The sequence below is a fragment of the Mastigoproctus giganteus genome, chromosome 3 (assembly GCF_048544385.1).
Source record: "Mastigoproctus giganteus isolate SK-2022 chromosome 3, ASM4854438v1, whole genome shotgun sequence".
NCBI classification, from domain to species: Eukaryota; Metazoa; Arthropoda; class Arachnida; order Uropygi; family Thelyphonidae; genus Mastigoproctus; species Mastigoproctus giganteus.
This window is the reverse complement of record NC_143577.1, coordinates 102,753,245-102,777,471: the sequence shown is the minus strand read 5'-3', so window position 1 is coordinate 102,777,471 and position 24,227 is coordinate 102,753,245. Positions and strand designations below refer to the sequence as shown.

Below are 24,227 nucleotides of genomic sequence, written 5' to 3'. Positions count from 1 at the left end.
TTCGTTTACACCTGGGTGATCACCCACCATGTACTTGTGCATGGAGGTTATACCCAAGATTATTAACAGTCCCACCATCGTGAAGGTGCAAGCAAGCAGAGGATTTGGCTGTCACAGACCGTCCGGACTTCGCCGAAATTGGGTCTACTTGACTTGAGTGTCACCCGAATATCAGTTCCATCAGCGTTTTAGACTCCCAGGTAGCAAGTACAGCTTGTCTGGCATATCTGAGAGAATGTCTGTGACAACCTCAAGGACCAAGGACCGATGAACGTCTAAGCAATTCTGAAGAGGGTGAACTAACTGTAAAAAGCAATGTTGGTTCTGTCACGTCTGACTCGAACCGTTCTGGGGTAAAACAATCACGGTATGCTGTGCTAAGTTTTAGCAGTGACATACGCATCCGGGCTTGTTGTGTGAGTTGTTAAATGTGTATTTGTTAGTTGCAACTCAGTTAGAAATCAAAACAGCCAATTCGCATAACTCTTCGGTTGTCGCCTTTATGACTTTGAATTGGTGGGAATGTGAGTGGAAATCTAACACTTACAAATATACGTCTTTCCAAAAAAGTCAGTGTCTCGAGCTAAAAGTAAAAGATGAAATCATCTTCCCCTTCTTCGAAATCTTACGACCGATGGAAAGATTTATCTTTAAAATTCAATTAAAAATCGTTGGTTATGACGTGATGGAAACATTCCGAAAATATAAACCCCTCTGTTGAGGTCAGCATTTCCTCAGGAAATGAGTCACTACTGTGAGTGTTAAGTTTAACTGTTGCGGTCGTGTTGTGTGTGGTGCTTTTTCATTCTGCTAACATAAAATAATCTTTGTATGTGGCTTTCTGGAGAGTGAATACAAACTCTAATATAAGTTGCTTTCCTTCACCAAACTGAAAAGAAAAAATAAATGTGTTGTGCTAACTGTAAGTGTCTATTGAAGAGGGCGCTCTGGTCGCAGAAGAGAACAATTGGTAGAATTTTGGCTGCTGAAAAGGGATAAGTATTTTTAATTTTTACCGTATTCTTCGTTTGACAATTAACATAGTACATTGTGTTTTACAGAGATATTAAATAGGTTTAGTAGCGTTAGTTAGCTTCTTATTTTGAATTTAACCAGCGATTTTTAGAAGATACGACTACCAGTGTTGGCGCCAATATTGTTGAACTAGCCACCATATTGTAATCGATAAGAAATAGCGTAACGTATATATATATATATACAGTATATCTCGAACTGATAGCGTAAGGTATAAAGTAAAACTAGATAGCGTAATACGTCACACTGCATTAGAAATCTGTTAGCTTATTATAGTATTATCAATTAATTAAACAAAAATATTAATGTTATTAAATTTCATTGTTAATTAAATTGTATTTAAACGGAAATCATGACCCAAACTAGAGCTGCGAAGCAAAGATCACAGACTAGCGAGAGTGCTGTGACTCGGGGAAGAAACGGAGGAGGCGATTCGCCAACGCATCACAGTCTCAAACAATGTGCGAAATGTGAAATGTTTGCTGGCTTTCTAAAACAGGACATGATCTACCCAATGAGGATGCCTTTATGTGTGCTGGGTGTCTAGAGTGTCAAGAAATTAGCCGCCAGTTCAGCGTTCTGATGGGCGTCCATGAGAGCTTAAGGTGTAGAGTAAATTCCCTTGAAGAAATTAATATGAGGAGTACATCAAGCTCTCAGCTGACCAGCTGAACGGCAGAGCTCACTCCTATGCATCAGGCAAAACAGAGGCAATCTCCAAGGCAGAATGCGCTGCTCCCAAAGGAACTAGTTATTGTTGGTGACTCTATTGTCAGGGAGACAGAGAATATACTGTGCAAAAAGTATAGGTGGAACAGAACCAGGGTATGTCTGACAGGGGTAAAATTTGATGATGTTGTAGAGCAGCTATAATCTATTAAGGGCACAAAAGGTGATATTGTTGTACATGTAGGAACTAATGGCATTAAGAGTAAGAGATCTGCAAATTTACTCGGCAAGTACAGGTCAATGTTGAAAAAAAGTCGCGAGTTATGGTTGAATGTGAAAGTGTCTGCAATTCTGCCCAGACATGATAGGAGGGAGTATATGATGAGGGCCTTGTCGGTCAATTCGGCCCTAGAGAGATTGTGCAAGGCTCAAGGGGTAGAATTTTTTTCAGCCTGGTCTGTGCTTGTTGACAGGAAAGACTGCTTCTACAGGGATGGGATACACTTTAATAGAAAGGGTGCAAGAATATTGGCTGATGATATCGAGGCAGTGTTAGGTGGGTTGGAAAACTGCTAGCTTGGAGGGAGGATACACAGACTAAAAGGTTAACAGTGGCCGCAGGCACAGGCAAAAGTGATTCTTGCACTGCTTCAATTAGAATGAGCAGCAGCTTGAAATGCAAGGTAATGGAGATTTCCAAGACTGTTGGGAGTCATAGTGCAACAAAAAAATACATGGGCTGTGTTAGAGTAACTAAGAGTAGGAACAGGCGCATGTATACTAGCATGTACATCAATGCTAGGAGTATAGTTAATAAATTTGAAAAGCTTGAAGTGCTAGTCAAGACATCAAAGGCAGATATTGTTGGGATATCAGAGACGTGGTGTCACACAGATATAAGCAGTACGGCATTGGAATTTGGGAAGTACAATGTATACAGAAAGGATAGATAGGAAGGAAGAAGGGGTTAGGCTGTTAGGTAAGAAACACATAAAATCTAAGGAAGTGCACCCAATTGAGGATGGTGGACAATGCGATGTTGAGTCTGTTTGGTGTGACATAAGCACTGGGAAAGAAAAAACGAGAGTAGGTGTGTGTTATAAGCCTAATGAATCTGATTAGTATAATGAGTAATTTTGCAGAGAAATAGAGTCGGCCAGTAAATCAGAATGTCATATAATGGGGGATTTTAACTTTCCAGGGAAATAGAGTGGGCTAGTAAATCAGAATGTCATATAATGGGGGTTTTAACTTTCCAGATTTTGACTGGAACTTGTGGATTGGTCACTTGCACACTAGCAAGACTTTTCTGGATTTATTGGATGACTGTTTTCTTCAGCTACATATTCGATAGGCAATCAGAGGGAGTAATACTCTTGATCTGATTATCAGCAGTGATTATTCATGCATTAAGAATTTGCAGATAAAGGAACCACTGTGTGACAGTGATCACAATGTACTGATGTGGGAATTACCTAAAGATGTAACTACCATCAAGGCTAAAGGAAAAGGCTTTTGTTATCGTAAAGGTGACTATAGGGGTCTCAGACAGTTTTTAAAATCTGTACAGTGGGATCAACTGGCGATGTTAAATAAGAAAAATGTATGGGATGCATATAAAGTATCAGGCGACCCACAAGCCTATGGGAGATATAAACTAGTCTTTAATCAAGTCACAATGGAGGTAAGGCAGGCGAAGGTAGAAGGTAGAGAAACCTTTGGCAAAGGATGCAAAGAAAAACAACAAAGAGTTCTTTGCTTATGTAAACTCTAGAAGGAAAGGGATCAATCAGATTGGACCACTTAACATAGATGGGTTGACAATTGATGATCATGCTCAGGTAGCGGATAAACTGAATGAGTATTTTACATCTACATTCACACATCAGGAGTTATTCAATGTGGGGAGTGCCAGAAGTTAATCAAACTCTAACAGGGAACTAAGTGGTTTTGTAATAACTAAGAGCAAAGTGGAGGAGAAATTGTTGAGGTTTAACTTAAAGAAGGCACCTTGGGTGGACGGGATCTATACAGTTATATTAATGGAGGTAGCAAAGGAAGTAAGAAAATCGTTAGCCATAATAATGAGAGCTTCCTTGGACTCAGGGGAGATCCCCATGGACCGAAGGTGTGCAAATGTACCACAAATTCACAAAGGGGATTCAAAAGATGACACAAGTAACTATAGACCTGTTAGTTTAATTTGTGGTCCGGGGAAAATAATGGAATCACTGGTTAAAGAAGCATTGCAGGATCATGTAGACAAGACTTCAGTAATAGTTAAGACACAGCATGGGTTTGTTAAAGGGAGGTCTTTTTTCTCCAGTTTCATTGGATACTATGATATAGTCACAAAGGAACTGAATGTCAAAAATAATTTTGATATCCTATAATTGGATTTCAGGAAAGCTTTTGATACTGTTCCACTTGGAACTACCGCTGTACAAATTGGAGAGGTATGGCATTAAGGGTAAGTTGTTACAATGGATAAAGGGATGGTTGAGTGGGAGACGGCAGAGAGTGGTAATCAATGGACAGTGCTGTTTTGTACAAATGTTATTAGTGGAGTTCTCTAGGGTTCGGTGTTGGGCCCATTGTTGTTTTATATATTTATCCATGATATTGATGAAGGTATATCAGTTTTAATGTCCATATTTGCAGATGATACAAAGGTTGGCACGGTTGTTAATGACAGTGTGCTACTCCAACTGGATCTAGATAAGTTGGGCAAATGGGCTGAGAAGTGGCAACTGAAGTTTAACAATGACAAATGCAAAGAACTGCATATGGGTAGCAAAAAACCGAAGAGAAGCGTACCAACTGTGTAGTACTACACTCAGGGAAATGGAAAGTGAAAAAGACCTGGGGATAATTGTGCAGTCAAATATGAAGTTCGCTGACAGTGCAGAGGCTGCCAGGGCAGGTCATGGAGCCTTGTCAATGATATACAGTATAGGAATTTTGCTAGCAGGGACAGGGAGGTGATTATCCCGTAATACAAGGCAAAATGGTCAGGCCACACCTAGATTACTGTGTTCAAGTTTGGAAGGCTCGTTTTTGGAAGGATTTAGAGTTGCTGGAACGAGTACAAAGAAGGGCAACAAGATTGGTGAGGGGAACAAAAGGGTGCTCTTACCAAGAGATGCTTAAGTTCTGCAAATTTCTGGGCCTGGAGAGTAGGCACCTGCGATGTGATCTGATTGAGGTGTATACGGCCTTGAATGGGTTGAGTAAGCTGATTGCTGATAGGATTTTTTCTCTTGCTCAGATTAAAACTTTGAAGGGGGGAGGGGGCACAGTTAAAGTTGAGGAAAGACAGTTGTAGAATAGATATGTGGAAATTCGCGTTTAGCCAGCGGGTAGTTGATTGGTGGAACAGACTTCCATCTTTTGTTGTGAAAGTTGATAGCCTAAATAAATTTAAGGCTGAGCTGGACAGGCATTTGGAACGAATGGAGAGGTGAAATGGGAGGGGTTTTTTTTTGGCTATTCTGCATAAACTTGCTTTCTTGTATCATATGCCTTTACTAATCTCTTGTGACCATATGGATTCGTATTCTGTAAGCTGACCTGGTCTTTATTCGTTGATCGCTAAACGAATTTTTTTCTTTATGAATTGGATGTAAATTTGTGATCGAATTTTGTGAACTGAATATTCAAATTTATTGTTACAAATAACCAAGACAGCAATACGTAATAAGTTGTGGCAGTGAAAAGCGTTAGTTTATTCAACTAATATTTGAGTAAAAATGCATTTTTCCGTATAGACTAACTTTTTGATCTATCAGTTATCGCATTCGTATGTCTTGAAAATAAAAACGCGCAATCTTCATGCGTCATAACAGGAAATGCACCTGAGTGCTATGTTCGGGACTACCGAATGGAAATTAGTCAACGGCTGGTTGGATGTGTGCACGTGTGTTTTCGCTTATGATATTCAAATGAACGCTGGGAATTAACAATAAAATAAATTGTGTTCTGTCGGCTGAACATGTAAATGTGTAAATGCCAAGTCTCCTGGCAGTTTGAATTTCGATTCTGCTGTTAATGGGAACGCATTCAACTCTTCGAGTTATTTATTTTGCTTATGAGTTAGTTGTGCTGTAAAAAAAATACTAAAGCTTACATACCGCTGTCCCTGAGAACTCCACGGTTTAACGGTCCAAACTGGAAACTCCAAGGCGACTCTAGTATGACTCAGTGGCAGCGGTAAGCACCAATGCGTACAGGAATGTTTTTGCGTTCCTTTGTGATATTGAAATGAATAAAGAAAATTAACAATAAAAGAAATTGCGTCTGCTGGTTGAACTTGTAAATGTTTGTGCTTCTATTGAGTTGAGTGGAAAAATATGTTTCTTCTTGCAAAAGCAATATATAGCCTTGTTTTGGAGTCGATATGGAGATGAGCGTATTTCCAGTGAGAAAAGTGAAAAATCTTGGAATGTAGGTGAATAATCTCCTTGTGTGTGATTCGCGATGCAAGTGCTCAATTCTGCTTTCACAGTGGAGCAGTCCTGGAAAGTTTTTGATTTCAGTTTTTGATTGTGCGATTCGTAAACAAAAGGTCTAGTGACAATACCCTTATTAAGTTGTTAAATCGTTTTGTGTGCTTACTGAAAACTTTGGAATCTGTAAGTCTTACCAGCTCCTATATTTACTAAAAGTAAGATTAAGTAGATTTTAAGAAAACACACTTGGAAAAAAAATGACACACACACTCAACAGGGAAATTATAAGTTCGAGTGTTTCATCCCTCATAACGTCGGGAAATGTCAACAAACAATATGGCTTCTGCCCTTTCCTAAGCAATAGCAGCATCTGGAGACTAGGTACCTGCGAGGTAATCTGATTGAGGTGTACAAGGCCTTGATTGGGTTGTGCAGGGTCACTTCTGATGGGATTCTTCCTCTTGCTAAGATTACAAACCTGAAGGGTCATAAATTCAAATTGAGGAAAGACAGTTATAGAACAAATGTGCGGAAATTTGCCTTTAGCCAGCGGGTGGTTAATTGCTGGAACAACTTCCATCTGTCGTTGTGGAAGTTGATAGCTTAAATAAATTCAAGGAGGAACTGGACAAACGTTTAGCGGGAATGGATGTGTGAAATGTTTTTTTTTTTTTCTTTTCTTTTTTTTTTTTTTGGCTGATGCTATATAAGCTTGCTTTATTGCATCACATGCCTTGATTATTACTACTATTACTATACCTATGAATCATTATCAATACTTGAATTGTCAAGAAAAAAATCTAAGTTTCAGATTTTCACTCTGCCTAACGGTAGGAAAATGTCAACAAACAACATGGCGGCTGCCTTCTATAAGCAAGGACATAGCCACGAAACTTTCATCCAGAATATGTCTTCCTAATTAAAACCCAGAATACCTTCCCACATAATTAACTTTCAAAAATAGCTAAAAATAGCTTGCACAAACCTTCTATCCCAGAATGCAACGTTCCTATTCCAAAAATAAGTTTCCCAGAATACATCTTCCTAATTAAGAATACAATCTCACATAATTATCTTTCCAAATACCGTATTTCCCAATGTATAAGACGCTCCCATGTATAAGACGCACTTTACTTTTGGGGACCGAAATTTGTAAAAAAAATGTATTACATAAAGTTATTGAACTCAAGTTTTATTCATCATAAAATTCATACAACTCATCACTGTCAAAACTTCCATTCATTAGCTTGTCCTCATCTGTGTCTGATGACGAATCACTGTCTTCATATATTGCCTCGTCCTCAGTTCCATCTATGGCATTTGAAATGTCACACTTCTTAAATGACTTGACAGAGATCTCAACCTTGATATTATCCCAGGATCTTTTCATCCAGGTACAAACTTCTCCTATAGTTGGTTTCTTCACTCTTCCTGCTGGTGTCAAATTGTCCCCAGAAGACTTCATCCATTGGTTCCATTAGTCTCTCATGTCAGCTTTGAAGGGTTTGTTAATGCTGACATCAAGTGGTTGGAGCTGGAATGTCAAGGTATGACGGCAAGTTTTGTTTTTTGCTCTGCAGCAATCTTCTTTGTATTTTTTGTTATGTGTGCCTTGAACTGATCAAGCACCAATAGGGTAGGTTTGCGTAAGAGCCCACCTGGTCTCCTGCTCCAAACTTTCTCAAATCAGATCTTCATCCCATCCTGATCGATCCAATCCTCGTCATGAACGTGGACAATCACTCCTCGAGGAATGTCTTTTTTTTGGCATTGTTTTGTGTTTGAAAATCAGCATAGGAGGCAGCTTGGTTCCGTCGGCACAACAAGCTAGAACAACTGTATAATGGCTCTTTTCATGTCCACTTGTCTTCACAGTTACAGTTTTCACCCCCTTCTTATCAACAGTTCTGTTACTTGGGACATCAAATTGAAGGGGGGCTTCGTCCATATTTGCAATCTGTCCCAACTTAAACTGATGTGTCTTCCGACATTGAATGACAAAACAATGAAATTCAAGGACCTTCTGCTCATAGCTTTCAGGCATCTTTTGGGCAAGTCTGGTGCGTGTACACGTGCTTAGTCCATTCCGTTTCATGAACCTGAAGCACCAATTGTGTCTTCTTTTGAAATCAGTAACTTCTTTTTCATCAGCAATTCTTCTTGCCTCATGCTGAACCATCTTTGTGGACACAGGAATTCCAATTGCCCCTTGCTCCTTAATCCATATCTTCAATTCCCTCTCTAAATCAGGCCATTTTGCTGACTTGCCTCTAATGGCCTTCTTCTGCTGTGGCATTTTCAGTAGGGTTTCTTCTTCCCGTAGCCAGTCTCGGATTGTTTTCCCAGCTGGAGGAGGACCAAACTTATGTTCAGCAGCACGATTTCCATTCACTTTTGCAAACTGGATCACTTTTAACTTGAATTCAGCACTGTACGAAAATCTTTTCTGAGGCATTTCTGGGCAGAACGTAGCAAAACGTAACCTAAATATATTGGTAACAAGTGCGAAACAATGAGTGCAAAGACAACAAGCGCGAAACAATGAGTGCAAAGACAACAAAGCGGGAAATGCAAGTAAAAAAAAAAAAAAAATCTACAACCATTGTATAAGACGTACTCAGTTTTTATACCCCAAATTTTTCGAAAATACGTGCGTCTTATACATGGGGAAATACGGTATTCACAAAAATTCCTATTTTCACGTGACAACTGATATTTTCAGCTAGCTTCCAACAGATGGAGCCAAAAAAAGAAATATTGGTAAATTTAACAATGACAAAATTATAACTTTAGCGATGCAAACGATCTTCGCCTTCCAGCTGGCGTGGAGGCAGACCTTGGAGTAGACAACCCATCCCCACAAATCAAAGCACATGCACAATTCAAAGTGCAAACCTAATTACACATTCACAAACTTTTTTGACGTCACAGGCTGCTATCTTCAACTACCAGCTTTGCTCTTGATCTCAGGAGGAACCCTAGCCCAGAGGAAATGCAACGGTCTGCCACCCAGATACAACAGAGATGGCCGCCATTAAGGTCTATTCAGATCACCATCCGATACTGCTTTTAAGATTATTGAGTTAAATTTTGACAAGTTTTTCATTAATTTTCTTAGTGCAACTTTTGAACACTTTTTTTTTTTTTTTTTTTGTTGTTTTTTCACTAATGAAACCAAAGATGTTTTGCGTATGTGTTCTGTCTTTAAATTTCGTATATGGATAGTCTGCATTATTGCTGAATTAGAAACTGAGTTTCTGTAAATAAACTTATGCAACCCTCGCCTAAGACCGATTTGCTCGCCCAATCAGGGACTCGATTTCATTGCGTCCATTGTACCTCTATGCACTGATCCCGCTAGAGCAATGTATTTGAACAGCATGTTTTACACGTTATCTCTGCATAAATACTTGAAATGAAAGCACTTTACTTATATAAGGTTTTTAATGTATTTATTGGTAAAAGAGCCTACAAATCATGTTTGTTTTCCATGCTGCTTCTTCCGTGAGTTAAAAAAAAAAAAAAATGAATAAAATATTAACGTATAGGCATTGCTTCATTCAGCACGTGCTTCAAAATAAAAATAGACAATTCTTTCCATGGTGATTTTTACTTTTATTTCTTTGATTAGTTTTGGAAGAACTCAGTGATTTACATTACTTTCCCTTTATTTTACAGCCAGTAAAGCTCTGTGTTAGTGAATTGGTTGATTTTACTCAGGGGAAGTACCCATGGACTGGAGATGTGCAAACGTAACCCCAATTCACAAAGGAGGATCAAAGGGCGACACAAGTAATTATAGACCTGTTAGTTTAACTTCTGTTCCCGGAAAATTAATGGAGGCACTGGTTAAAGAAGCACTGCAGGATCATCTAAACAAGACTTCAGTTATAGCTCAGACACAGCATGGTTTTGTTAAGGAGAAGTCTTGCCTGACCAATTTGATTGGATACTATGATGCAGTCACAAAAGAATTGGATGCAGGGAATAACTTTGATATTAAATACTTGGATCTTAGAAAGGCTTTTGATACTGTTGCACATGGAAGACTGCTGCACAAATTGGAGCAATGTGGCATTGGAGGCAAATTGCTGCTATGGATAAAGGGGTGGTTGAGGGGGAGAAGACAGAGAGTGGTAATCAATGGACACTGCTCATCGTGGACTAATGTTATTAGTGAAGTCCCTCAGGGTTCAGTATTGGGTCCATTATTGTTTTCTGTATTTATAAATAATATTGATGATGGTATATCAAGCTTAATGTCCAAGTTTGCAGACGATACGAAGGTTGGCAGGGTTGCCAAGGGCACTACTGACGCTATGCTACTGCAACAGGATCTGGAAAGGTTGAGCAGATGGGCTGAGAGATGGCAAATGAAATTTAACATTGACAAATGTAAAGTACTACATATGGGAAACAGCAACCCCAGAGCAACGTATCAACTCTGTGGTACTACACTGACAGTGGTAGAGAATAAAAGGGACCTGGGGTGGTTGTGCAGGCAGATATGAAGTTTTCTGAGCAGTGCAGACGGGTTGCAAGAGTAGCTCATGGTGTATTGTCGATGATATATAGGAATTTTTCTAGCAGGGATAAGGAGGTGATTATTCCCTTGTATAAGGCAATGGTCCGGCCACACCTAGAGTACTGTATACAGGTCTGGAGGCCTCATTTCAAGAAGGATGTAGAGCTGCTGGAACGAGTACAGAGAAGGGCAACAAGATTAGTGAATGGAACAAAGGGGTGCTCTTACGAAGAAAGGCTTAAGTTTTGCAAATTACAGTGTCTGGAGACTAGGCACCGGCGAGGTGATCTGATAGAGGTGTATAAAGCCTTGAATGGCTTGAGCATGCTCAATGCTGATGGGATTCTTCCTCTTGCTCAGAATAATCACCTGAGAGGGCATAAATTCAAATTGAGGAAAGACAGGTGTAGGATAGACGTGAGGAAATTTGCCTTTAGCCAGCGAGTGGTTGGTTGGTGGAACAGACTTCCCTCCCTTGTCGTGGAGGTTGATAGCCTGAATAAATTTAAGGCTCAGCTGGACAGGTATTTCGAACGAACAGAGGGGTGAAGTGGAAGTGGTTATTTATTTATTTATTTATTGGCTGATGCTGCATAAGCTTGCTTTCTTGCATCAAATGCCTCTACAAATGCCAATGCTAATATAATGTGTTTTGCATGTTTTCCTTGGTGGGTTTTATATTTATGATAAAACAAATAGTCTGTCCCCGATATATGTAAGAGATACGTTCCAGGACTTCTTATGCAAGTCGATTTTTACGTAACTAGGGAATGACTAATAAAATATTGTTACTATATCCCTGATATGCTAAAATTACAAAAACCACATAATATCCTAAGAAGGATGAAGAAAAATAGTTATATACCATAACAATTAAAAATTTTATCTTCGCACAGCCGGAGTGGCACATAAGGAAAGAAAATATAAAAGGAAGAAAAAAATGCATGTTACTGTAAAAATGTATCCATTTTTACAGTAACAGTATTTCTAAAGTATTTCGTATGCCTTGTAGACCTTATAAGGACTACTAAGGGAATCAAACCAAAGTGTACATACTTAAGAAAATTGGTCTTAACCACACAAAATCAAATACACTATACACTTCAGGTGATGAACTGAAGGTAACTTAAAATGAAACCGAAGCATTAATAAGACATTAATCACACGATGATGTAGGCTGAATAGAGGTCAGGGAGGTAGTACATGATATGACCTCTTCGATCTGCATCTGTTTCGTATGCTTTTTTTCCCCTCTTCATAAATTTCGTGATAAGCTGATAAGCAATCTTGAATAATTCTTTCTATTTTCAAGAAATGTTCTGTGTTTTCATCCATTGCATCAAATATAGCAAGACCTTCCTGAGTTTTCTGAAACACTTCTGCCATTTCCTTTAATTTGGATGTAGAGAAGAAGGGCTAGGGTGCCATTCTTCGAAGAAATAACCGATGGGACACAGTCCACGTGGCTTAAATGCTGTGGGGGGTTTCTCTGAAATGCTTTGACTTTGTTCGCCTATCTCAAATACATGTTGTCGAATATTTCTTCAGAATTTTTAAAGCAGAAAATCAAATGTTAACTCTAGTTATTTACCTAGATCCTAGTTACATGGGAGGTTATTATCCAACGTAGTTTGTATATATGAACGAAAATAAAAACTTATACTTATTCTTTCTTCATTTGACTTCCCTCTTAAAAATTATACAGAAAGTATCTTTACAATTTTACGAATAAAATTTACGTAAGTCAGAAGTTTACGTAACTCGGGCTTACGTAAGTCAGGGACTAACTGTACTGAATTTACAGGTTTATAAACCATGTAACTAGTGGTGGAAATTAAAAATTTTAAAAACCGGTTCTCTATTATCTTACTCCTCCTTTTCAAGGTAAAAAAGGAAAACCAAACATAGTTTATTAATATTTTATTTTAATAAAATTTTCGGTGTGAAATGGCCTATAGGGACCGGTTCAGCAAACTCGGGAAATTTTAGGAACAGGTTCGCGCGAACTTGTTCATTTCCTTTACACTCGAACACGGGCCTTTACTAGACAGTATTTAAAGCCAATGATTACAACTGCATTAGCTTCAAGAGCTACTTTTACTTATATGAGTTTTAAGACTCTTCCTTAAGGTCCTGTACAGTCCATACTTTTGAGCCTGGCGCATTATGGTCATAGTTGCCGTTGTACAATAAAAATTCAAAACAACCAACGAACACTAAAACGATCAAAGTTGTATATCCAAACAGGAGAGATTGAAGAAGTACAAGTATCAAATCTACCTGTGCTGTTACTTAGATAAATATTTTTAATTAGATAAAATTATTATTCTTTTAATAATTTTTTTTAATTTAATTATACATATACTGTGTAATAACTGATAATCATAACTGTGCATAGGACCTACTGTATTATATCTTTTTCCTCCCAACAGGGATATAAGGAAACAGCATTGGAACTCCGATAAAGCATTTCAATGGGGTGTTACCTGGGAAGAAGGCGAACCAAAGCATGACTGCGTCTTAATAAATGCTACATCTGGCACTCTTCTTACCCAACCGTGCCTTGATAACATCAAATTCCCATTTGTATGTACAAGTGAAGCAGTTCAGTCACTGAAGCCAGGCAGTAAGTGCAATTAATATCTGATGTATAAAATATATACTGAACACGAGATGTTACTCGTGCGGTACGTTTTACAATTTTCTGATTTGTAATAATACGTTATTTTTAAGAAAAGCAAAACTAATAATTTTATTTTTAACTTTATACCCCAAAACGGTACTACAAGACTGGAGAGCTAGGGCTATGGCACAAAAATTTATAGCTGTTTTCCGAAGCAGCTACAGCCAAATACAGTACTTTTGTATTGTACATATACAGTTACAGTGCTGTCATTTTGGCAGAAACTATTTTATAATTTTAAATAAAAACATTTTCTGTATATATAGAAACTTTGTATATTCTGTATACACTGGTGTTCAAAGAAAGTGCATCACCCTTAAAATTGTAATTGCTTCCGAATAACGTAAGTATATGGCAATATTTCTTATAGATTGCATCAGATAAGATTGACACGCGTATGTGACGACGTAATATTGCATCAGCTGTTACTTTCGGCTATATAGGCACACTCTGCAAGAGTTGCAGTCATTGCTTGCTTGTGTCAGGATGGCGAATTATGTGCAATTGACGCCACGAAGAAAGAGCGCTGTTGTTGCTTCACTTGAGAAGGATGTATATCCCGTCATATTGCTTATAGAGTGCCTTGTAATCAGTCGAGAGTGAAAAGATTTCTTTCCAAACTCAAGAATTCTGGTTCTGCTGATAGGAAAAAAGGAACCGGACGGAAACGAGTCTCTACGCAAAAACAATACCGCGTTTGTTTATTATTAGCCATATGGTATAAGGAGGCTTATACTGTACCAGACAAAAAAAAAAAAAAAGTTCTGCATTACCCTGAGAGAGAGAGAGAGAGAGAGAGAGAGAGAGAGAGAGAAGGGAATCACCAAGAAAGTGAAGTGAAGAATGATGATATCCAGCTCAGGACGCTGGGTGTGCCAGGCCCATACTCACCAGATATGAAGCGCTTATGTCTTAAAAACCTTAAAGCTTCTTCATCTGAGCTGAAAAGAGAATGGGTAGAACATACAGGAGTGATAGCAAGTGCAGTAACAGTCAGAAGACGCCTTTTCAAAAATGGACTTGTAGCCCGTCGTCCTAAGAAGCTCTTCCTCACACAAAAAATGGGCGCCTCCGTAGCCAGATGGGAAGGAGCAGCAGTGCGTGGCACACGCTTCTTCATTAGATCAGGGGTTCGAGCCTGTCACCACCAAATACGGAGGATGCGGAAAGGTTAGGGAATGACCACTGCATATTCCCAGAGCAATATGACCTTAGTTACTAATGCTCCTAAAAACCAAATAACAACAACAACAACACAAAAAATGAAAAAGGCCTGATTAATTTGATGTGAGGAGCATGTAAAATTTTTGTATTGTATATTATTATTATTTTTTTTTTTCTGTTTATACTCCGGGACAACCAAATGGTCAGAGGAGTTCACAAGATAGACAGAATACAAGAAACAGCACCGTATTCAGCAGTCACGGGCTTGAACCCCCGGTCACTCAAGGCACGTGTACTTATGCACCCGCGCGCCTGACCACTAGGCTACGGCGACCTGTCTAGGTGGTCCCAGACATACGTCTACATGTGTGTACTCGTTGATAAAAGAAACTCAGTATTCTGACCCAAACAGTGTAACTGTGTACGTGTAGGTGTTGTATGGTGTATTGTGAAGTCAGGTCACTTTTCCACCGGGGGGGGAAGCCACCACGTTGGTAAATGCAACCCGGCGCTCATCCTTGGCATGTAAAGCCAGACCTGGGCCTAATAAATCTGTCAGTGCAACCCAGCACTATAATCTCACACCCACCAGCAGTAGTGCAAGGCTGGTGGGTGCCAGCAATCCTACTCCCAGGCTGCCCAGACCTGGGAGGCAGCAAAAAAAGAAAAAAAAAAAAAAGAAAAGAAAACAATAATAATAATAAATAATTCCACGCAGGGGAATTAATCCCACATCAGCAAACGTAGCTAATGCCAGCAAAAAAAAAAAATAAATAATAATAATAATAAAATAAATAAATAATATATATATATATAATAAAATATCCCATGGAGAAGAATGTAATCCCGCATCAGCAAACTTGGCTGATACCTGCAAAAAAAAAAAAAAAAAAAACCTCAGTACAGCTATCAAGCAAACTTTAAACATCAGTTATTGACAATAAGTCATTAAAATAGACTTAATGAATGTTAATAGTAAATGAAGACAATCGCCTTCTTTTCATGAACAAACACCAATCTGGTAAACTCCTGTAAAGCCATGAAATGAACAACTGATTGTAAACAAACATATTCACAACCTCTTTCCAAATTTGGAATTATCTCCTTCAATTTTTGTGTATATTCCTCATACAAGGAACAATCATGCAACACATGGTCCCAAGACTCAATCAAAGTACACCTGCAATATGGCTGATCTGCCAAACCAAATTTAAACAGTTTGAAGTTAAGGGATCCATGACCTGTCAATAAATAGGAGGTTTCCATTGATAAATAAAACTACTTGTTCAGTTTATTATCAATATTGAATAAAACATCATGTAAAAATAATCTAGTTACTTCACCTACCGTACTTGAATTCCAATGTTCTTGCCATAAGTCAAGTAATCTCTTAAATATATTACTCTTTCCTTTTTAATATCTCCAGTACAATCGTATGATAAACCCATAAACGATATTTGTCTACCTATCCTTATAAAATAACAAAAACACCAAAATACAACATACAGATCCAAGGGCGATGCCGTGGAAATAACCTGCATAGCATTGGTGGATACCGTTTTACAAACTCTTAATATTGTCACTAACAATTTCCTTTGAAGGGAACTCAATTTTTGACAAAACTTAACATTTTCTATGCGTTTATACCAGATAGATGGCACATAAGTAACAATAGGTAAAAAGATAGCTTTATAATATACATTGAGAACTCGCTTTCCAGGCCCCCAAACCGACCATGAATTATAGAGGCAGTAAACTTTTTTACTTTGGAATTCAAGTAATCCAAGTGTGCAAAAAAACTGCATTGGTCATTTAAAAGTACACCTAAATACTTCGGCCTAGAAACCAAAGGTATCTCTTTATTGTTAATTAGCAATCACGGCGGTCTGTAATAATTGAACTTCCCCTTCATTAGCATCATGACTGTTTTATTTTCAGAAATTTTTGAACTCATTAAAAGCAGCGCATGTTTCAAGGTTATTCACTATAACTTGAAATCTGTCTTCTAGAACCTGTCTAGATTTTCCAACTGTGCATAGCACTAAGTCGTCAGCATAAGCCACTTTGTCACAGTGAGGTATGTGTGTGGTCAACCACTGATTAAGAACCAGATTCCAGACAACAGGCCCTAGAACTGATCCTTGTGGGCAACCCCTGTTAAAAACTGAGTAATTTGCTTTTACCATAATTTTCCTTTCATCAAGATAACTTCTTCGTAAAGTAACGATCGTTTTGTAAAGCAAATTAGCACATCGAAGCTGTCTTAATGAGCATAGAATACTCTCATACCATATCGTGTCTAAAGCTCCCTCAAAATCGATGAATACAGCTAAGACATACTTCTCAGTAGATTGGTGACAAAAAGTAACCAAATCATGCATGGCATCCTCAGCAGACAGATTTTTTTAAATACCATATTGATGTTCAAAAAGTACATTATTGTATGACAGACTGCTAACATAACATAAAATTGTATGTTCTGTTAGCAGTCTGTCATACAATTTTCCAAGATTTGCTAAGAGTGAAATCGGCCTAAGTGCTCTAGGATTGGTTTATGGTTTATCAGGCTTATGTAATAATTTTAATAATGCCATCTTCCAGTACCTGGAAAATACTCCGTCCAACAGACATTTATTATACCTACAAAGCACAATTTTTGGAAACATCTCAACAAACTTCAAAATACAATTATTTTCTACTAAATCTATTCCTGGCATCTTACTAATATTAATCTTGGTGCAGACAGCTAAAAGCTCACATTCTGTAAATAAATCCATATCATCTGGACCTAAATAAGACCTGTTAACCTCCTGTATTTGAAATGTGTCAAATTCACCTATAGTAAACTGTTCAGCTCACCCCATCTTATAATGAATCCAAAACTCAATTCACAGAACATATCCTGAATGGAATCAAAGAAAACAACAACAGGATATTGATCTTTATCCTGACATAACAAGAATCTCTCGACGTTCACAAAGGAAACTATCTTACAAACCCACCAACCCAAAAGCACTTTTCTACAATAGACACAATAACTCCAAGCAATCCTTGAGCTTCATGAATCCATGTGCCTGCTCTCATCCCCTAAGAGAAGATGATCCAAATCCACTACCCAGCGTGGGACACTGCTCATTGCCTACAAGTCACCCTTGGCTTAAGAAGATTTTAATTGTTGATGCTGGGCCCTTGCCCAATGTGGGACTCACTCACTTGCTGCCACCTCTTCTCTTCGAGGTGTAGGACAATATCTGATTTTCCTACTTGTGTAGGAACTCACATAAATACTTCTCTGGGAGTGGGACTGGCATTTGACTTGTCAAATGCAGGGTCATGCCATTAGGCAACCTGACTTTTGGGTCACCTGACCTTACAATCTTTTCTCTTTTTCCTGAGGTAGGGTGGGCTCCACCCCCTTTTGGGGGGAGCCCATTCTACCTCGCCCTCTTTCTTCTCCTCAATCTCTCACCCCTTCTCCTATTTCAAAAAACTTTTTTTTTTTTTTTTTTGCCCTCTCTGGGAAGCTCAGGCTAACCCCAGAGTTAGCCAGCCAGAGTTCTCTTCCCACTTACCTGGTCTGGCTCCCAGTGCCAGTGACGGTAATTAGCGGTCTGTGGTGCTCCACAGACTCTAGGCTAAGCGCCCAGTTGAACAACATAACCCACACTAAGCAAACATGAACATACACTAACATATGCTATCTGGCCTTGACAGTACTGTCTTACTTCACAAGAGATCCAAATGTGGAGTTGTGCGAAAGCACCGGTGCCGCTTGTCAAAAAACACTATGTCACTATGTTAACCTCCCGTAATCTATTTTGTTCATAGAAGCTATATCATCCAAAAATAAACTATCAGTTATTGTCTTGATGGTAGTATACCAATCATTGGTTTCAATATCATTAACAACCACAGTACTTAACATATTGTTAATATTTAATTTATTACATGTCAGCTTAAACAGCAAACCCTAAGTTCAGTGTTACCAATAGTAACAACTAATTCCTTCCATTATTTTAATTTTGATTCATAAATACATTTATGATAAAGCTTTTTATTCTATATAATTCTTTATATACTAATGCTTCGATTGATCCCCACCTCAAAACCTTTGATAAACTTTTCTTGAATAAAAAACTTCCCTCCTTAAACCTGTCAATTCCTCAGTCCACCATGAGACCTTCCTGACACATATTTTTTTCCTTATGGCTACAAATTGCAGGGTCCTAAATACTGAACTCTGAACATAAAAAGCATACTCTGAGGCATTCAAGCTATTTAGGTTACTAAGCATGTTCTCAAGAAAACACCTTTTCGCTGAACTCCACTTAAGGTATATCCTTCAAAATGGCGGCGAGAAGCGGGAGAAAGCAGTGATTGACAGGTTGTGACTCCTCCCACTCATTACATCCCCTCTTCGTTTCAGTTGGACGTCACTGGAGCGCTAAATGCGAAATTCTTCGCATATGGTTTCATTTGCATGCCGGTTTCCGATGTGTGTTGCTCATTCAGTTGCTGCTTGCCATGTGGTTGCTCTTTTAGTCCTGAGTTTCTGTGTCGTATATCCTGTTCCATCCTAGGTAAACTGTTTCGTTCTTTTTTGCTGCCACGTGTTGCCGTCACATTTTCTTATTTATTTTTGTATTTTTTTGTCTGTTTTTTTTTTTTTATGTTTTTTTTTTAACTTTTGTTCAATCCCAATGGAGCGAGTGAGTACGAGAATGTTGCATGGTTTGGAAAGGGGCGGATGTAAGGCTGTGGTTGAATGGTGTATGAGCGTGAATTTGATTGCTTCTCAATTTAAGTGTTTTCGGTGTGGATGTTCGATGAAATTGGCCGAGCGACAATAGGCCAAAATTCTATTAGCGTATTGTGCTTATACAAAGAGGAATTTTATTGTTCATTGCACGTGTAGCGAAAAAGGGTTATTTTACTTCGGGAGGGATTCAAGCAAAAACCGGTTGTTGGACGAAAACAACAATAATAACAGGAGTTTTTAATCGACTTTCATTTGTGTTTAGTGAAAAATGGTTATGTTTTTATGCGACTTCGGGAGGTATTCAGGCAAAAACCGGTCGTTTGCTGCATGTCGTATTACTTTTTGTTTCTTGTTTTGAAAAAAAAAAAAAAAAAAAAATTGCTGTTTTTGTGTTATTTTTTCTTCATTTTAACTCTGAGAGGTTATGTTACGTGACATTTTGTCTTTCCCGAATAAATTGCATTTCTGTTAGTTGCTGCTGCGAAAAATTGCCGTTTTGCCAGTAGCGGATTAAGGTCGGTTGAGGCCCCGGGTGTAGAAGAAAATATTGGGCCCCCTTAAAAAAACAGAGAGAGACAGGGAAAATAAAAATACATCTTAACCATTTTTTTAAATAAATAAAAAATATTATTCGGGGCCCGGTGCGCCCGCCGTTAAATCCGCCTCTGCGTTTTGCTGTTAATTTTGTTGTTTTACAGCTCCAACACAGTGGTGTAGTTACCATGTAGACAGGCAAGGCAATTGCAACGACACTGGGCCCTTTAGGTGCCCGGCGTCGTTGGCTGTCTCCTGTTTTTGCAATTTTCATTAATTAAGTATTTTGTATTTGTATTGTATGTATACATGTCAAGGGTGGCACCCAGACTAATGTCCATCTCCACTTATATATTCTGTATCAAAAAAAAAGTAACAATAATAATAATAAACATGGGCCTCTCTGCCACCAGGGAGCAGGTATTATCTGAGTGCCTGATACCCATCCGTAAGACATGAAGCCGGGCGAGGGTCTACTGCTCTTCAGTGCAATTAGCTCTAAAAATCCCGCACCCACTAGAGGTAGTGCAATACTGGTGGGTGCCATGAATTCTGCTCCCAGGCTGCCTAAACCTGGAAGCCAGCAAAAAAATAAAATAATAATAAATAAATAAAATAACATAAATAAAAAAGAAATAATAAAATAAAGTAATAAAAATAAATAAATAATAATACAATAAATAAATAACACAAAAAATTTAATTAAATTAAAAATAATAATAAAACAAAACAAAGAAAAATTAATTATTAATTAAATTTTAAAAATAATTATAATAAAATAAAATAAAACAAAAAATTAATTAAATTTAAAATAAATCAATAAAATAAAAATTCCAGCACTCAGTATCAGTCAACCATGACTAACACGGACCAGACCGCTAGAAAATTAAACAAAAAAAACAAAAAAAAAAACACTAATATCTATATTGTATCTATTAAAACAGCCAACTGTTTTCTTTTTTGAAAGACTAATCTACAATATTATTGAAAGCTTAAATAATATTCCTTGGATTGACATAAAAATATTCAAAACCTTTATCAAAATTGGAAAATTGATCCCTTAATATATATCTGTATTCTTCGTATAGCGGACACTCATATAGAACATGTTCCCAACTCTCTACCATTTTACATTCACAATATGGTTGGGACTCTAAACCAAACTGATATAATTTTTGTCTTAGAGAACCGTGACCAGTTAATACAAAAGAGTTCTCAATATTAGGATAAAACCATTTAGTCAACTTGTTTCATAATTAAAATTAACTAGTGGAATGAACAAACCAGTCACAGCACCAGTTTCACTAGTATTCCATCTTTTCTGCCAAATATCAATTAATTTCATAATAATATTTCTTTTTTTCGTTTTTAATATCTGTCATTAAATCATCATTGGTTATGCCCAAAAACATAATCTGTTTACCCTTTCTTTAAATATATCCAAAAGCTCTGAATGCTAGCATCAATCTAAAGGAAGTTCCCCAGCTAAAACCTGCAGTGCATTAGTTGATACAGTTTTACATGCTCTCACTATAGTCAAAAGCATGACTCTTTGAATTGATAGTAATTTCTTCTGGAACTTAACATTAGTAACCCTATGATAGCACACTGAGGCTGCAAACAAAATAATAGGAATAAAATTGCCTTATAATACAGACTTAGAACACGTTTTCCTAGTCCCAGTCTGATTTAGTGATATGGATAATAGATGCTGTAAACTTTAATTTTAATACTTATATTTTCAAGGTGTGCAGTAAATAACAATCTGTCGTCTATAATTATTTCTAAATACTTCACCTTAGATACTAAGGGTATTTGTTTATCATTTATCATTAATCTAACTTCCCCTTGAATATCATCATTACTGTCTTACTAGATGATACAGTGAGTTTATTGTTTTTAGCCCATTCAATCAAGGTGTTAACTACGTTATTCATTTTTCTTTCTATTTTCATTTTAGAGTTTCCTTGAACACAAATAACCAAGTCATCAGCTTCAAACCCCTTCCCATTTCACCCATCCATTCGTTCTAAATGTTTGTCTAGTTCTGCCTTTAATTTATTTACGCTATCAACTTCCACAACGACAGATAGAAGTTTGTTCCAGCAATCAACTACTACCTGCTGGCTAAAGGAAAATTTCTGCACGTCTATTCGGCAACTGTCTTTCCTCAATTTCAATTTAACTCCCCGTGGTTTGTAATCTGATTAAGTCAAGTTTGACTGATTTACGTGTATAGGCGAGCCAACATTTCGTGATCGGTGGGAGAAAGTATGTGTATTTTGAAAGAATTTGTATTGTTTTAATGTTTCAATAAATTAATGAAAATTTCAAAAAAATTGATATTACTGCGAAATCCAAATGTGGTGCACTTTTTATTTTTTTATTTTCCACCTCCCTGAATGTAGTACTACACACTTGGTAAGTTTCTCTTGGATTACTGCTATCCATATGCAGTACAGTACTTTGCATTTGTCAATGTTAAACTTCAGTTGCCAACTCTTGGCCCATATGCCTAACTTTTCTAGATCCTGTTGCAGTAGCATACTGTCTTTACTGTCATTAACAACCCTGCCAACCTTTGTATCATCTGCAAACTTGAACATTTAGCCTGATATGCCTTCATCGATATCATTGATAAATACACACAATAACAATGGGCACAGCACCGAACCCTGGGGGAATCCACTAATAACATTAGTCCACGTAGAGCAGTGTCCATTTAGTTTCACTCTCTGCTGTCTCCCATTCAACCATTCCCAGTGGCGGATTTAGCACTTGAGAGGCCCCAGGCGCAATTCAATTTGAGATTCCCCTCTAAATATTTTCGGTACCACTACAGTGTGCATTCTACGCGCACGTTTTTACTATAGCACGCGCTCTAGATTTGGTGTTGCGATTTTAATCATTATGGTTGCGCAATTCTTTCATACATATTTTATTAATTGGGAATTAAAAAATTAATTCCCAATTATCATTTGCTATAAATGTCACGCCTCGTCAAACAATTCAGTTTTGATAAATACATAAGATATTACAGATACTTACTTGATAACAAAACAAAAATACTCCTATATATAGCAATTTGTAACAGATTCGTCAGTGCAGAGGCGGATTTAACGGCGGGCGCACCGGGCGCGCGCCCTGGGCCCCGACTTCTGAAGGGCCCCTCAAAACCCCAACTTTACACTTTTTTCTAATGACACCAAGTTTGGTTTCATATGTGCAATTTTAATTAGGTACAACTTTACAATCGGCGGTAAAACCTGATAGTATGTTTATATTCGCTTATTTTCATTATATCATTACTACGTTTCATACTATACACATACTACGCTGTATAGGCCCCGCGCGGCTGCGCTACCGCTCATCAGAGGAATAGAATCGTATTTGCTCCTTTGTACTTACAAAGGTTCTCCTGCAGTGCAGACTTATGATATACGCTTATATCGTATATTGTTGAAATTATATTAATATAAAATTAATTCCTGTTGTTACGTCAGCGCCTGGATTTTCGTAGTTTATGAATAATTTTTGAATTTTAATTCATCATTAATTTATTGCACTATAACGAAAAATCTCTTCTCTAGTATTCGAATCATCAGACTATTAAATTTTATATTTTTCTTTTCATTGATAGGCAGTGGTAGCTAGAAAAATGAAACGACATCTATCAGGGGCTGAAAAAAAGACGCGAATATAATATAATACATATATTATATTCAAATTTTATTGGAAATAAAATATGAATACTACATAATATTTTTTATTTATTTAAAAAAATGGTTAACATGTATTTTTATTTTCCCTATCTCTCTTTTTTTTTAAGGGGCCCAATATTTTCTTCTGCGCCCGGGGCCTCAACCAACCTTAATCCGCTTCTGCGTCAGTGATATGTTAGTTCCGAAAGCTATTAAAAAAGACGATGCTCCGTTACATGTGTGCCAGCGCAGTAGTGATTTCAGAGGCTTTAAAAGACTACTGCGCTTGCTTATTGGTTCCCAATTAGTTGCGAATAGTTCTGAACTGCCTCCGCGAACAAATCTAATATCGTTTCTTGAGCAATATCGTCACAGGGTTCTTCACTCGTGGAATTACCTCCACTAGGAAAAAACTGAAAGTGTTTAATTTAAGCATTAATGATAATATGTATTCTACTTCAGATTCACTTAATTCGCATAAGATATTTCATATAATATGTAGGGATATTCGCATAAGAGTTTACTAACTTCTCATCTTAAACTATAGTTTTATTCAGTAACGGTAATAAAGATGAGTGTAAAAATTTTAAATGAAACAATTTTTTTTTTTGAGACCTGAAATTTGAGGCCCCCCTTGATTTAAGAGGCCCCAGGCGCGCGCCTCGTGAGCCTGTGCGGAAATCCGCCACTGACCATCTCTTCATCTATT

At 37.6% G+C, this 24,227-nt stretch overlaps 1 protein-coding gene across 1 annotated transcript in view; it reads left to right on the top strand.

Moving 5' to 3' along the window:
* Positions 1–24,227, top strand: part of LOC150088194 (uncharacterized) — a 147,251-nt gene that overhangs the window by 62,397 nt on the left and 60,627 nt on the right. The window contains exon 5 of the mRNA XM_090370067.1: positions 13,110–13,303. Coding sequence (XP_090226193.1) covers positions 13,110–13,303 — 194 coding nt within the window. The remainder of the gene's footprint in view (positions 1–13,109; positions 13,304–24,227) is intronic.